Source organism: Ptychodera flava, chromosome 9, assembly GCF_041260155.1.
Source record: "Ptychodera flava strain L36383 chromosome 9, AS_Pfla_20210202, whole genome shotgun sequence".
Classification (NCBI taxonomy): domain Eukaryota; kingdom Metazoa; phylum Hemichordata; class Enteropneusta; family Ptychoderidae; genus Ptychodera; species Ptychodera flava.
The window spans coordinates 34430290-34445930 of record NC_091936.1 but is presented as its reverse complement, the minus strand read 5'-3'; the positions used below and the strand labels follow the sequence as shown (position 1 = coordinate 34445930).

The 15641-nt window shown below is 39.8% G+C and overlaps 1 protein-coding gene across 2 annotated transcripts in view; it reads left to right on the top strand.

The window, feature by feature from the left end:
- Positions 1 to 15566, top strand: part of LOC139140795 (uncharacterized) — a 48605-nt gene extending 33039 nt beyond the window's left edge. The window contains exons 10-15 of one of the 2 annotated variants that reach the window (XR_011554066.1): positions 8956 to 9085; positions 9797 to 10093; positions 11364 to 11618; positions 12268 to 12435; positions 13498 to 13773; positions 14130 to 15566. Coding sequence is in view for 1 of the 2 variants with exons in the window: in XM_070710214.1 (XP_070566315.1) it covers positions 8956 to 9085; positions 9797 to 10093; positions 11364 to 11618; positions 12268 to 12435; positions 13498 to 13644 (997 nt within the window). In the remaining variant the exon portion in view is untranslated. Of the gene's footprint in view, positions 1 to 8955; positions 9086 to 9796; positions 10094 to 11363; positions 11619 to 12267; positions 12436 to 13497; positions 13788 to 14129 lie in introns of those variants that run through there. The other variant, XM_070710214.1, reaches the window with a different exon arrangement.
- The last annotated feature ends 75 nt before the right edge of the window (positions 15567 to 15641 follow it).

Genomic DNA, 15641 nt, shown 5'->3' with positions numbered 1-15641 from the left:
ATGGGCGCTCCCCCGTTTCGATTGCCGATTTTCAGAACCAGTTTATAGAACATACGCTTAGTTTACAATGTCAGGCTGGGAGGAGGAGGGAGGGGGAGGGCCTCCCTTCAGAACAATACATTATTTGTGACTCTTCCATAATTCAACATCTGACTTTTTCTCGAATCCGGGGCGTTTCCACGGAGTGGGAAGAAAAAAAGATTGTTTCTAGAGCATTTGACCATTTACCCAGTTTCATTATCATATTCAAAGATATGCCTTGGGATTATTGCAGGCGGAATGTGTTGACTCGAGCCAGACAATATGAAATAGCTGCCTTAGAAGAACTAGAAGAGATTCACAACAAGTTCAAACAGACTTTCTTAGAAATTTGCCACGACTACAGACTTCCATGTTTGGTAATTCGGAACGCTCTTACGCCCCTCGTTCTCAAGAATATACTTAATCCAACAATTGATACCGAGACAGTCGGACCAGTAGAATATCCACGAGCTTTTGACTTTGGAATTGCATGGAGCGGCGGCAGCCAGGGATTTTTAATAGACGGTTTCAAGGAGGAGGAACTTGAAAAAGCGTACTTCCCACCTGGTCAAGAACAACTAGAACAACAACCTCGAGTGTCACTAAAGAACCTACACAAACTTCTTAACGCTTGTGAATCTGTGTGTGCTTATAATGCTTCGTTTGACCTACGAGCACTTGACATTATGAAAAGGGGGGACTTTGAAGTTACTTGTCTATGGCTCATGTCAGTTGTGTACATTATACTTCAACCAGAACTTATCGATAAAGCTGAAAAAGGGGGACTCGAAAGAACGGACTGTGGTAACATGAGAAGTCGTTTTGAAGATCTTGCAAACTTAATATGTTCAGGAACTGAGGGGGTACCACCTCATCCACATACGGCCGAAAAAGATGCAGTAAGTGAACATTACTTACGACAGTACATGATAAATACTTGGCCAGGTGGGGGGTGGAAGTGGGGTGGTAAACTGACACTTTCGGCTTTCAAGAAATTAAGACTTTTTCCATGGTACTTATTGAATAACTTTCGTAAATACTTACGTTAGTACTTACGTAGTACTTACGTTAGTACTTGACAAGTACCATGGACAGGAACTTACGAAGTACTTACGTAGTACCAGCACAGGAACTTACGAAGTTCTAATAACATTTTCCTCCGGCTCCCAACTATTGAAACTTTCTGGATAACCTTTCCATTTTATCAGATAATATTTCTTTCCTCTAATTTTTTTCGTCTTCAAAATTCGTTCTACTCTGTACAGCTCGTCCGAAAGGGCGCTCTGAAGTTCATCAGAATAGAAAGTGCCGAGTATTTCCTCTCCATTCAGATCTTTTATTTTGTAAACTGGTGGTGTTCCCAAGCCAGCTGCGTACACAACTTTTGAAACTACGAAAATCTCCTCTGTCCAATTGGCAAATATCCTTTCTTAAAAGTGGTCTTGTATTTTGTAATTCGGACTCGTTCTCCCCGGCTTGAATTCAGGGTTGGCTCCCCCGGCTGCCAACTCAGGACCGAATAGTGTATAAAATGCCTGCCAATCGTTCTCCTCTGTTACGTCCCTGGGTTTCATTTTGATACTTCCGTGAACGGTGTTATTGTAATTCTCGAGAAGGTGGGGTAGAATAGAAAGCCATTCACGTGTCTGTCTGTATGTAAAGTATTTCCACATCATCGTCTTGAGGGTCCGATTAAAACGTTCAACGACGCTAGCTTTTTTGTCACTGTAGGTGTGAAACCAATGAATGCCTGACTCCTGGAGCCACCCTGCATTTTCTGATTAGTAAATTCCCGCCCCTCATCTGTCTGAAGTTTGTCGGGTCTTCTCCCAGATTTCTTAATCACATCTTGTAGTGCCTTCAGAGTGTCATCGGCCGTTTTTGACTGTATTGGCCTAGCCCAGGCATATTTACTGAGTACATCGATTACTGTTAGCATGTATCGAATGTTATGATTCTCTTTTGCGAATGCTGCAGGGAATTCCACAAGGTCTGCTTGCCACTGTGAGTCTATCGATGTTACAAAAACGCGTCGGCCGCCCGTAGCATGAGAACGAGGTACCGGTTTATGTAGATTATAAGTTAGCTGAGTTTTTAACCAGTCCTGCACCTCTTTCTTAGTAACGTGGAGTCCGCTGGCCCGTGCTGCGTCATATAATTTTGTACACCTCCAAAACCAGTTTTCGGGTTGTAATATAATTCTCTAAGAGTGCCTTCAGCGGAGCCTTCGGCTTCAGCTTCCATAATTGCTATATTATACGAATAATTTTATGTCGTACGGATTCCGTAAACGAAATACTAGTTACTGAGTTTTAATGGATGCCTACTTTTCAATTGCTTGATTAGGCCCACGGCTTCCCGTTCTGACACCTCCATTCCATATTCTTTTATAATAGTTTTGTTGTCTATCTTGTTCGGTGTGTAAAATAGTACTAACATCTGTATGTTTTCCCTGAATGGTTTACTAATACTAGTATATTGTTGAGTCAGAACCCAGACAGATAATCCGTCGTGCCTTGCGCTGAAACCAAGTTGGACTAAAACGTTACTGCGCTTCTTCATATCTTTGGACGAGGCGCAGTCGTCGAGGATTATTAAAGTGTTCGTGCCGGCCCATTCTTTATGCACGTAGGTTAATGTATCATCCACTGCATCGAGTCCGACTGGAAATATAAACACATTATCATCGGTGAAAATGAATCTTCTATTATACGCTTTATTATTCATGAATGTTGGGCAAATGAATATCACAATTCGAATTTCCTTAAGTACGGACCGGTGAGGAGGTCCAACATAAATTCTGTTTTGCCAGAATATGTCGGTCCAGTTATAATCATGTTGAATGGTGGGGTTACGTATATTGACATTTCCTCTGGATCTATATACTGTAAATTAATGAATCTCTTCTAGTTCTTTTAAGTTACTGGTTCGAGTTAGATGAAACCCAGTCACATCGACAGCATCTGAATGAACTATATAGTTAGTGACTTTATTCCAGTACCTACAATAGTAATGAATATTGCTAAAGATAACAAACCAATTTTACCATATTCGTGAATAGGGTCTGCAGATGCTGCCCGTTCCGGGGAGGGGAGGGGAGGGGGTCCCCGAGTCGTGTCATTGTGAGGTGACTCTCCGGGCTCGTCTTGCCACTTCACAGGATCCCCCCTTCCATCTCGTGTACAGCACTTTCTCGAACTTCCGTGTTTATATCACCATTCACTCCGAAGGACATGGATTCTGTTGCGTATTGCAATTCATTATTATAACCCGAGATTGCCGGGCCTGAAAGGATGACCATCTCAGATGGCAAGAGAAGTAAATTGGGCGAAACGGCCATATCAAGTTTGACACCAGTATTCATTATTGTGTCTTGATATCGCCTATAACTAATTACTTTGTCGGTATTGCGAATTTCATCTTCGAGGAGAACACCGAATTCTTTTCGGACTTGCTCTGCACTGCCAGTATCGCCCACTATGGTACTACGAATATTTGCTTGTGCGCCGAGTATGCAATATACGTAGGCTTCAAGACTTTCATTGAGGCGGGCGAGACCGGCCTTTGTTAGTCCCGAGTCTCCCTTCAGAGGAATGAAACTATTGTATTGTCCCTCCGATCCATCATTTCGGAAGAAATAATAGTGTGGTCTGTCTTTGTCGGGCAGTACATGTTTTTTCTTTCCAAAAATGGTATGTGTATAGAAAACGCCTCCGTCGGCGGAGAGGAAAAAGTCATGACCGTTGTATATCGCTTTTGGCTGTCGAACGGGCCCACGATTAGTGTAATATTCATAACCATAACCAAGACCTTTATTTTGACCTTTTCGATAACGAAAGTCGGACTTCGTTGGACTTATATTTCCAAATTCTGTACAGAGAAGTTCATATTGGACGAGATTGTATGGATTGTCGCCCGCTTTGAAGGTGGGGAGGGGGTCGTCTGGAAGTGCAACGCCCATTTCGTGAAGGATCCGACGTATTGTAAAGTATACATGGAAACGGCAGAATGATCGTATTTGCGGAGGAAATTTCTTATCGAAGAGATGGGCGAATGATATACCACAACCAGTCGTGCTGCACCATACAGCGAAATTCAGTTGCTGGTCCCAGTATTTCATCTTTGGACTGCCCAGCCAGACATTACTTTCTTTTGCTGATCGATGAGTGATTACGTTATCTTTGAACACATCCCGAGGATGAAAAGTAAATTTATCTGTCGGCGTTACATATATTTCTAAGTCCATGAGAATAGGTTTTATTCCCCCGTCCGGTTTGGAAGGAATATCAGCATGCTGTACTGTCGGTACGCTCGTCTTATTCAATTGAAAAGCAACTGGGAATGCGTCTGTACTCATTATTCGTGTTTCTATATACAGATAGATTTAAATGGAGGAGAATTTTCTCGGAATCCCTGTCGGAATCCCTGTCGGTATGTTAGGGGTACTAACATTCCAGACTATGTTAATACTTTATTTCGGATTCAGGTTTAAACGAATTTTTTATTTTTTACTAAGAATAGATAACATACTGCAAACAATGGAGAATTTAATAAAGTCATCGGCAGCGGCAAATATGGCAGCGCATTCCGAAGGGGCTTCGGCACCTTCAGCGCCTTCGGACAATAATCAATCCATAATAGAGACAAAACGTGAAAAAATACTCTGTGTCATCGCAAGTGGTCAAAGCAAGTTATTTTTTGGTAAGGAGATTACAGTTGCTGACGTAGAAAATGGAAAGATGAAACGGTGGTTAAAGCCTTCAAAATGTACGAAGCGAAATACAGTTCTCTTATAAGTGATACCATCACTCAAAGTTTCATAGATCTAGGAGCCCGTGCAATTAGTCAGGTAGTTCCAATCGATGATCGAGATAACTATGCCACTGATCTTAAAAAGGATTTTATTCTAAACAGTGAAAATAAAACGATTATCAGGGCGGATAGCGTACACGTGGGGCCTGTGATTGCTCTAATTTCCACCGGTTTAATTACGGGTAAACATTTAAATTTTAAAAAAATCGGGTTTAATATAGTACCTGAAATAAATGGATTCAACTTCGCCGACTCAGCAAACGGCTCCGTCAGAAGCCCCGCCGACGACCCCCACACCGCAAACGGAAACGACTCCGACACAGCGCAACATAGAGAAAGTGACGTTACCGCCGAAGCATCCAGGGAGAGTTGCTGCAGGGAAGAAATTAGCGGAATGGAACAGGCAAAACAGGGAGAAGAAACTAAAAGCAATGGAGGGGAATGGGGGGAGCGATGCGGTAGCAGACCTACCGCCTACAATGAAAGAACAGTGTGATAATAATTCACGCTGGTATAATAAATGTTATCTTGTTTTAGGAATTGTGGGAGTTTCATTGACTGCATTAGGGCTATATTGGGGGCGTGCTCGACATTATTGTTCCGTCCGGAAAGATCCTCCACAGAAAGCGAAAAAAACAGAGCACGTAGCAGCTCCATCCGGAACAGTTCCGACAGGGGTTCCGAGAGGAGGGGAGGGGGAGGGGGAGGGGGAGGGGGGTGTTCCCAGCTCCTCTACATTGTATGAGATGGATTAACTCCCCATATTTTTTTATTTTTATTTTTTATTTTATATACTAGTCAGCAATCATGGATATTAAAACAGTTGTAAACACAATGTACGATGGTATTGTAATCGCAGGACTTGCGATGGGATATCTAATGATCTCCAGCAAATTTCTGAAAATAGAGGTTGGCGATCCAAGTCGTCCAAATTTGACTCGATTGGCAAAATTAGGTGGTGCTACTGCTGCCGCGGTAGCAACCAAAGATCTCCTTGAACAGAAAAATATTATTCCTGCAGAACCTTATACTTCGTAATGGGCACCTTCGGAATATTATTCATCGAACATTTATACTTAGTAATATATACATACAACGTACAACGATGATCATTTGGATTGAAAGCAAAACAGGTGAACCTGTTACTGTTAATTTTTACCCTTGTATTGACACGACACAGTTACGAAGATAAGACTGCTAGAGTGCGGACTATATAATTCATGGCATAACATAACATCGACGAATAATGGAATAAAATATCAAGAAGGTGACCAACCGAAGAAGACTAAATCAATACGTCCAGGTAACTACAATATCGATACGTTAAACAAAGCAATCGGGTTGAAGCAAAAAATTAATTTTGAAAAACATCTGCCGACAAACCATGTTTATCTAACTTTGGCTAAAGATATTAAAGTCTATTTCAATGCCACAGGTAGCTTCGCCAACGTCGTCGGCTTTTCAGATAAACCTGAGAACAACCCAGTTATAAAAAGTACTATGAGTCCGAAGAAAGTGGATTTCTTAACAGTCACTAAATATATAGTTCATTCAGATGTAGTCGATGTTACTGGAAATTATGTTTCATTTGGTTCGGGTGCCTCCGGAGGATACATACAGGGGAAAGTATCGAACTGTTTACAAATACTCCCATCCGGGATACGAGAGAAATAAGTGAAAAGGTTACTTACGATTTTAAAAACGGAGCAATTTCTATGCCATTGAGAAAAGGGGGAGATTACATGAATTCAATGCGTATCTGGATAACGGATCAGGATGGAAACATGATCGATTTCAATAACTGGCCAATTAGCTTTTGTATTGAATTATTGTAGTCCCGAAGCGGGGCCGGTGTAACCCTATCGGAAGATAAACCATCCCACGACCAATCCTCCAGCAATATAGATCATCTCATATTTCTTTTGCTCAGGACTGGGTTGATAATAATCTGAGAATTGAACTGCTTCGCCTTCGGAACGACCTGATGCATAGTTGGCTTGCGCCGCTGCTTCTTCCAGGATTTCTGCATCTGTATCTCTTAATTCTGCCGCAGCATGTGCGTCCTTTGCCTGATTTTCTCTTTCCCAGTCAGCCTGTAGTAATCTTTTTTCTGACCAGACGTTGCGATCATGTTCAAATTTTTCTAATGCTTTATCATGTCGGACCTTTTCTTCAATAAGAGCGTCACCATTCCCAGAAAGCTTTTGTCCGATAATATTTCCTCCTGTGAATGCCGTTGCATTTAATACAGCACCGAGAACTGTCATTCCTATAGCTGAAGCCATGGTTGTGTATATTACAAGGTATTATTTTAATTTTCACTGTATATAGGTCCCTACGGAGTATGTCTGATCCAAGTGGCTTCGGTCTAGGTACAATTCGTATGCAAAATCTCGAGCTCGAAGATCTGAGTGATGTTAAAGTTAACAATAATACTAAGATGGCTGCTAATCATAATAAGGATTACGTCCTTCGTTATAAAGACCGCGAAAAATATTTCGTTTTAGCCAATGCCGCGGTGCAATCCCACGAGCATGCTGTAGAATTTTCCGAACTTAAAGACATTGATGAAACTGTAATTGACGCCACAAAGGCTTCGAATGATCCTACTCCTTTTGCTCTGACATGGGATTCGGCTAGTCAGAAATTCATGCCTTATAATGTGCCGCGTAACATCTTAGATATATTGGGTAGTGAAATTGCAGGAGGTGTTGCTGAACCACCAGGAACTCCGAATGTGATTTATTTTGATAGCAATGTAAACAAATATAAATTGTTAGATTTTCGTAGTTGGCTTACTCCTACGAATCCATACATTGCACTTCTTGGTATACCGATTCACCTTAAAATTAGTCCTCTTAATACAATAATGAAGGCAGATAATACACTAAGAAGGTGGATAAACGAGGGGGAGAATTATTGCTCGTATACAGCTAGCGGAGTTCCAGTTAGATTATTTTGGGACACAACTTTAAAGAAACTGGGTCTTAAAAGTGACGGTGATGAGGCAGCTGAATTAACTTTACAGACAGTAAATCAACAGATGACTGATAATATGAAAATACTTCAACATGGTACAGTTCTCATTAGATGTGTAAAGTTAGCTACTGGAGATGAATTTGACGATTTGGTTGGATATTATGCTATGAAAACAGATAACAGAACAACTTGTGATATTATCATAAGTATGATAAAGATCGGGGAGGGGAAATGAGTATTGAATGTTTTGTTGGTGGGAATAGAATAGAGAACGACTTAGGAACTACATTTGTACGTAGAGATAAAAGAGTGAACACTTTAGATATCAGTACCATTCATCTGAAACGTCTCATATTATTTGAAGTAATGGTCTTCCGTCACATTTAAGTTCAGAGGAAATTACTAAAATTTTATCTATCAGGTGAACAAGTTCGCACCGATAGGAACTTCGTGTTCAACATCAGCTAGACTCCGCGACCGGCCGGCCGGACTGACAACGGGGGTCCTTTATATAGGCTAGTTTGATGGTGATGACTCACACGGAATTTCCCGTACATGTATAAACATGCTCAGCAGGGAATTTCCCCGCTTAGTTCAGGACAATGCACTGTTGCGCGTGCGTGAGTTCGTATATAGGTCAGGGTCATACTTTAGTTACATGGATGGTTAATTTTTCCTTCGCTTCATGTAGATAAATGAATAAAATGGGTGTAAAAATTCTTACTTAATCCCAGTTGTCCACGTTTACTTTACTACTCTCGCCATAAACTAGGACACAATTCCACGACGAGAGGCTGCGAGCGCCCCGTATTCGGGATATTTGCACAGGGGCGTGCTGTAAGTTCTGCTTCTGTCCCTATGTGAGTGTCTGGGTTTTGAGGAGACTGCATGCCCTAGTGTGAAAGTATCCCAAGTCATCTCGCACTTGCATTCTCTTGCATAGGGTTCTGTATTATTCTACCTAACCTGTAGTGCAGACTTTGATATTTTATCTGTTAATTTCTCTCATTCTCATATACTTGAATTGCAAAGTAGCATGTTAGTTTAAATCTACCGATAATAGCTCATCAACTCATCATTTATTTATTTATTTATTTATTTATTTATTTATTTATTTATTTATTTATTTATTTATTTGTTTAGCGTCAGTGTGGTTGATGTTCATCAGCTATCTGTCACGTGGTTACATCCACCGTCAGTGCAGTTACGGGAACCATACCATGATCCGGGACCTTTCTCACATGTTTTGACGTTCGGTGACGTTGGATTTCTGGTATGAGACTTCCATTCTATCGATGGAAATAGACAAAAAATTTGCAGCTGTATGCCCTGACTGTTTACAATGCTTTTTTTTTTTTTTACAATTTTTCGATATTTATATAAATTTTAAAAGACCGAAGGAAGAGTAGTGGGAGTCTATGAGGAAGACAGAACGCCGACCCTTGTAATAAAGATCCCTTTTATCGGAGCATGGGTATACAAAGGTGGTGAGGTCAATAGTAGAGGGGCGGAAAATAGACGGTCCGGAACTGCCGTGAAAGCACAATCTCAGCACCTAATAATGACCATTGATATTGACTACACATGGCATTTTGACGAGACCGTGAAGACGTCACTACAGATCTCTCGCCGCGACGTTGACTCAAAAAAAGACGGAAAAAAGATCCAAATATTATGTGAATAAAATACTGGTAGAAAAACCATTGAAGACTTTAAAGGCAAAATGTCAACAATTACAAATATAGGAGTACAGGCGACATGCTAAGTTGGGAAAAAGTAATATTTCATGTACTTCAATTATGGGTCCACACAAAGAAGTCGAACCAACGGTAGATAGGGCGGGAGATCCGGTGGTGTCTAAAATTTAGCGATTTCACAGAAACTAAGTCATTGCTAAGACTTCTGTGCGACTTGTGGTACTCCAGTAAGCTTTTAACATATACCTAAGTTCGAATACATGTAAATCGTTTCTTTCTATCTCCAGCTTTTAGATCATCGATCGGAGCGAACTATTGATCGAATTATGAGCGAAGACACATGGAGAGAGCTAACAGGTATTCTCGACGTCATACACGGCACTAAACACATCTTTGTCGTCATTCCCGTTCCGATCATCTTCGTCGAGTCAGACACGTCGACGTCGACATTATTCAAGAAGTCGTCACACAAGTCGTCGTCTTCCAAGACGTCATCTTCATCGTCAAAGACATCATCGAAACAAACCATCAAAATCGTAGAAAAGGGTGGTAGGAGGAAGAAGAAGAAAGTTTCAATCAAGGAGGTAGGACACTTTTACAGATGGAACAAGTCATCGTTGATGACACAGTCCCCACTTGTTAATGGGTATTTTGATTACAGGTCCTCAGAGAGGATAGAGTCCTCTTCATTAGGTCTGTGATAAAAATACTTTTGAATGAATTCGCTTGATACATGTCTGAGTTATGGTTCAGGACGTGAAAAAATCGTAACAAAATGGTCGCACAGTGGCCATATTGGATCGCATCACAAAACAAATTGATGTGCATAGCTATGACATTGGTCGATGTCCTTGTACCAACTTTGAATAAAATTGGTTGAAACATGCGGATATGCCTGAGAAATGGCTCTGTACATGAAAAAATCGCAATAAAATGGCCGCCTGGCGGCCATTTTGGATCGTATCACAAAATAGATTGACGTGCATATGTATGACATAGGTCAATGTCCTTGTACCAACTTTGAATAAAATCGGTTGAGATATGCCTGAGTTATGGCTCTGTACATGAAAAAATCGTAATAAAATGGCCGCACAGCGGCCATATTGGATCGTATCACAAAACAAATTGACGTGCACAGCTATGACGTTTGTCAATAACCTTGTACCAACTTTGAATAAAATCGGTTGAAACATGCCTGAGTAATGGCTCTGTACATGAAAAAATCGTAATAAAATGGCGGTCTGGCGGCCATATTGGATCGTATCACAAACCAAATTGACGTGCATATCTATGACATTGGTCAATGTCCTTGTACCAACTTGAATAAAATTGGTTGGAACATGCCTGAGTTATGGCTCTGTACATGGAAAAATCGTAATAAAATGGCCGCCTGGCGGCCATATTGGATCGTATCACAAAACAAATTGACGTGCATCTGTATGACATATGAAGTAATCCTTGTACCAAGTTTGAATGAAATCGCTCCCGGCATCTCTGAGATATCTGCGTGAACGGACGGACGGACATGACCAAACCTATAAGTCCCCCCGGACGGTGTCCGTGGGGACTAATGGATTTATTTCCTAAATAGACTTAGAATTTACGACGAGAGATATTTTATCAAAACATTTATTTGGGCAAACAGACTGATGTTATTAGTTTCCATAAATTTCAAGTTTTCATCATAACGTTGCGTACATTTGCTTTATATGACTACCCAAAACGTATTATCAAACTGTCTTTTCATCAAAAAGCAAGATGATTGCTTTGCAATAGGTCCGCAGAGTCCTGACTCATCTATCGTTGTGCACTGGAAAGTTATGGAAACCTATTTTTCATTTTCGTTTCTTATAGTCACGCGAAGGGTTTTCAGACGGTCACGATGACGGCGATCACGAGGTCGCCAACCAGTGGACGTCGCCGTATCACGACTTCGAGAGAAAACGACTGATCAAGCTGCTGTTGGACTTCTCGCGACGAAAGCGAGTCAAAGTGACCATCTTGTCAGGTGACGCACACGTGGGTTGCTGGGGAAAGATCGAAGCCGAGAGTGATATCAGCATTGATGTCGTAACGCTGTCCTCGATATCTAGTCCTCCGATGAAAACTGTAAGTGCAGCAACAACAAAAATAAGTAAAATGGATTTAATTACTTCATGCATAGTTTAATTTGGAAGATACAATTCACCATTCTCATTATGAAAAGACTTCCAGCCATCACGATTGTTAAATGTTATTTTAATTTCCATATGTAACAGTCATTTCATTGTTACCGAAACATTTCGTTGTTATCTGAAACATAACGTACAAACTATCAGCACTTTTAGTTCTAATATGGGTACAATTACTGTAGAGGGTAGGGTCCGTCAGAACTGCGTTCGAAAGGCCGCATGGGACCCATGCGACCAATGTAAAACATTGTATCCAAGGGACGTTGGCGATTGAGGAAAGTCAAAACATGTTTGTCGTAATATATATCCGAGGATTTAACTGTTACAGCTATGTTGACGTGATGCATCTGTAATCCTGCAGGAATACATTGTTTATAAATAAGAAAGTTGCACAAGAGCAGTTCCGAAAAACCCCTTCCCTTTAGTTGTACCTAGTGAAATCTTTGGTTATCCAAACTAAAATTACTTCCACGATAAAGGAAACTTTGCCCATTCCACCAGTGATGTTTGAACACAACATGTACAAAAGTTAAATGCTTGCCTACGACAGATAGAACTTCCTTTTTTCAATCCTTCTTTCTCAACAGTCATTCTTTGGTCTGCATATGATGAGACATCACGGTACAGAGTTCTTCTGTCTTCCTGAACACGGTAGAGTCAGACTGACTCTCGAAGAAATCACAGAAACGGGTTTTGATAATTACGTCATTGCCGCTCAAAACTTCCTGATCCTCGACCCTCAAACGACCTCCTTGGTAAGAATTTGCCGTTGCCTTTCCGTTCAGTGTCTCGGTATTACAGAGAGAGAGAGAGAGAGAGAGAGAGAGAGAGAGAGAGAGATGATTTTAACTCTGAGAGTGGTGAGGGTGGAAGAGTGACATCTTTTTATAAAACAACTTACTTTTGAAAAGATTAACGGATTGTTTTGAAGAGTGTTTTGTCATCGATTATCCATGGCCGAATCAAAATGTGAATATTCTAATGTTACACCTCTCTGTGTCAGTGACTGAATTAGTTCGAATTTTTTGTATATGTCAACATTTGTTTTGAATCCAGATGATTCCGACTTGAAAGGTGATGAATTGAGAAATTATCTCAGAGACAACTTGCAACTTTTCAGCTTCCACTTAGAATATCGTTGTAATGTTGGGAAAATAGGAAACATTCCGTTGGGACCATTTCCTGTGCAATGGACCGGTACAATATTCTTTACTACACGAGGCTGAATTCCTAGCTTAGGGGGGCTCGCGGCTGGCACCACTCCTCGAATTATTTTTCCGTTTCCTCATTATTTTGTCAAGAAATGACAACAAACATAATGCTAGGCAACCAAGGATGCAAACAGAGAAACTAATCTAGAATTGACAGAACCCTGCTTGAGCAGAACACTCAGGGACTTTACATTTTTTACGCAAGGAAAGGTGTCTGTAATATTTAGTAATTTGTCGTTGTTTTACCTTCAGTTGGTTCAATACCATTGTTCATGTTCGAGTCGATAAAGCATTATGAAATACCAAAAGCAATGCCTTTCTTCTTGGTGTTTTATTTGCGAACAGTTGTCTACATATAATGTACTTTTGTTTGGAAAAGAACAATTCAGAAAATGTGAACCGTTTAAGATTTCCATATTGTGATCAACGTATGGCATTGTAGACACTTATAAAGCGGTTGCAACGTGAATTGTCATGGAACACCTGTCCTTGTGTTTGTCTGGATTGTTGGCGGGTTTTGAAATCTGAGGGCGACAAACAAAGAATTTTGTTTCCTACTTTTTGGTATGTGCATTACCAACTACCTTTTCCTTTCACTTTTTGAAGGGCCAACACACAGGGCGATACGACGCAACCTTCGTCAAGAGACCAGATAAATTGTACGAGAAGACGAAACCGAAACGGTTGCTACTGACTGAACCAAAGAAATACACCAAAGTGGTTGAAGCTTTCCTGGAGCCGAGAATAGTTTAATACCAGGATGAGATAATGAATGAATGAATGAATGAATTGAAAGTGGTTTAATTTTTCATATAGAAGATTAAGAAGCGCATGCTATAAGATACGTCACACACAGATAAATTTACACAACTTGTGTTTAAGGTAGAACGCACCTCGGGGACAGATATTCGGACTCTCAAACTTTTACAATTCTTTTCTGATATATCACATGTGGGGGTTCATTTTAAAGCTCTTAGTGAAACAAAACTTTTTACCGGCTTAGTTTTTCGAAATTCGAAAATTTTTATTTTTCTCCATAGAGTTAACACAGGGATGGCGGCCATTTTGAATTTCTAATATCGGTAAATCTTTGGTAATTTTTTTCTCTAGTACCAAAATTTGCATGGTGACCCCCTATTTTTATTCTTGATTTTGAAAGAGAATATTTAAAAGATTCCTTGAGGAAAGTTAGAGCAGAAGTTTAAGTCTTTCACTTTCGAGGTGCATACTACCTTAAGGTAGTATGCGCCTCGAAAGTGAAACACTTAAACTTTTGCTGAAACTTTCCTTAAGGAATCTCTCAACCATTCATTCTCTTTCAAAATAAAGAATAAAACCAGGGGTGCTACTGTGCAAATTTTGGTACTAGAGAAACAAATAACCCAAGATTTACCGATATTTTAAATTCATAATGGCCCCCATTCCTGTGTTAACCATGTGAAGAAAAATAAAATTTTCGAATTTTGAAAAACTAAGCCGGTGAAAAGTTTTTTCTTACACCAAGAGCTTTAAAATGAACCCCACAACTGGGAGGTCAGAAAAGAATTGTAAAAGTTAGAGAGTCCGAATATCTCTCCCCGAGGCGCGATCTACCTTAACTACAACCAATTTCCGTTTCAGACCATTATTCGTATTTCAAAAATCATGAATTGTGTCGAGGAGGAATACTGAATACAACTCTATACATTTTAATACAAGATTTAAGTGTAACCATACGCTATACATGTATATATCAGATAACAAATCAAGGATGATATTAGTAGTACTGATTCAGGAGAAGTGCATATCTTTTTTTTTGATTACTTTATAAAAACAAAAGAAAATGAAGTGAAAGTTCAATAATTTTAAATTCAAGGAGACGTGTTTCTTACAGTATTGTGTGCGGTTTCACATTCTGAATGTTTTCTTCAACGAGGCTACGTACGCAAAAAGTGTACATCTAACACTGATAAGTCTGTGGAGAAAACGTAGTTGGATGTTTACCGATTTTACCATGCAACAACCATTTGATGTAATTCGTACACAATGAAACAACCTCCTACAAATAAGCAAAGGTATACCCCAATTTTATGTTGTTGTTTTCGGTGTGTTATTTCTTTATTATAGAAGTTATTTATGTCGTTTCAACTATTTAAGCAAAATGAATAATGAGCACCACTCATAGGAACCATTTTCGTGGTGTTTTGAACAAACGATATGAGCAACTTACGCATAGAAATTACGCAACGTATTTTTTTCACTGCAAAATTTACGCACTTGCGCATGCGCTGTCGCAAATTGCATTTTCGAGTTTGTAAAGTCTATTAGAAGTTCATGTGTAAGTTTTTCTTTTGAACTACCGGTATAAGTTTCTTCACTCCGTCCAGATCATTTACAAACAATACATTGATTTGTAAGATAGAACAATTTACTTCATGTTTCTTGTAACAATTAAATTGTAACGTGATAGATTATTTTATTTCCCTTCCAGCGTCGCTTTTTATTTGTATGATTTTGTTGTCAGCCAAAAAAATCCCAATACGGTAGGATGTTCAATTTATGTCTTATAGTTGCTCATCTTTCCGATGATAAACCACTTTAAGAAAGTCGATTCTTTTAATCTGTTTTAATTTGCTTTAAAATGTATTTTAAACATCATGCCAAGAATTATATAATAAACCACATTTGTACAATTTTCACATGTGCTTGGAGTCGTTACTGATACCAGAGATACTTGTTCGAAAACTTATTATTTGATGATTAAAGGGGAG